This window comes from Dipodomys ordii, unplaced genomic scaffold (assembly GCF_000151885.1).
Source record: "Dipodomys ordii isolate 6190 unplaced genomic scaffold, Dord_2.0 Scaffold64, whole genome shotgun sequence".
Classification (NCBI taxonomy): Eukaryota; Metazoa; Chordata; class Mammalia; order Rodentia; family Heteromyidae; genus Dipodomys; species Dipodomys ordii.
In genome coordinates, this window is record NW_012267280.1 from 6,574,763 (window position 1) to 6,575,283 (window position 521).

The window sequence follows — 521 nt, forward strand, 5'->3', positions numbered from 1 at the left end:
GGGCCGGGCCGCCACGATTCGCTCGCCGCCTGCGCCGCCGCGGGTAAACCCTCATTACTGTCACAAGCCTTAAAGCGCCTGCACCACGTGGACTCGCCACTGCGTGGGACTCGAACCCGTGCGGCTGACAGACAGGGGGCCCGCCCTCCGGGGCCGCGGCAGAGCCAGGCTCGCAGCCTCTCACTTTCTTGGCGCGCCGGCGGAAGCAGGGGACCTGCGGCGGGACCGGGGAGACCGGATGCGGAGGGACCGGAGGCCGCGCTTGCGCACTGCGCCGGGCCGCGGCGGGGCGTGGGGCATTGTGGGAAGCGCGCGCTTCTGCCGCTTCCGCGAACATGGCGGCTCCGTAGCCGGGGCCAGGGAGCCGGGGGGCGCGGAGGAAGCCGTCGCGCGCAGCCCGGGGCGACGATGGCGACCCCCTACCAGAAGTCGCCCAACGTTCTTCTGCAGAATCTGTGCTGCCGCATCCTGGGCCGGAGCGAAGGTACGCGCGTCCGGCGCCCGCTCCCGCGGCGCGCGGC

At 74.1% G+C, this 521-nt stretch overlaps 1 protein-coding gene across 1 annotated transcript in view; it reads left to right on the forward strand.

The window, feature by feature from the left end:
* Positions 1-336: 336 nt before the first annotated feature.
* Positions 337-521, forward strand: part of Tubgcp3 (tubulin, gamma complex associated protein 3) — a 62,696-nt gene continuing 62,511 nt past the window's right edge. Inside the window, exon 1 of the mRNA XM_013022841.1 lies at positions 337-484. Coding sequence (XP_012878295.1) covers positions 409-484 — 76 coding nt within the window. The 5' untranslated portion in view covers positions 337-408. The remainder of the gene's footprint in view (positions 485-521) is intronic.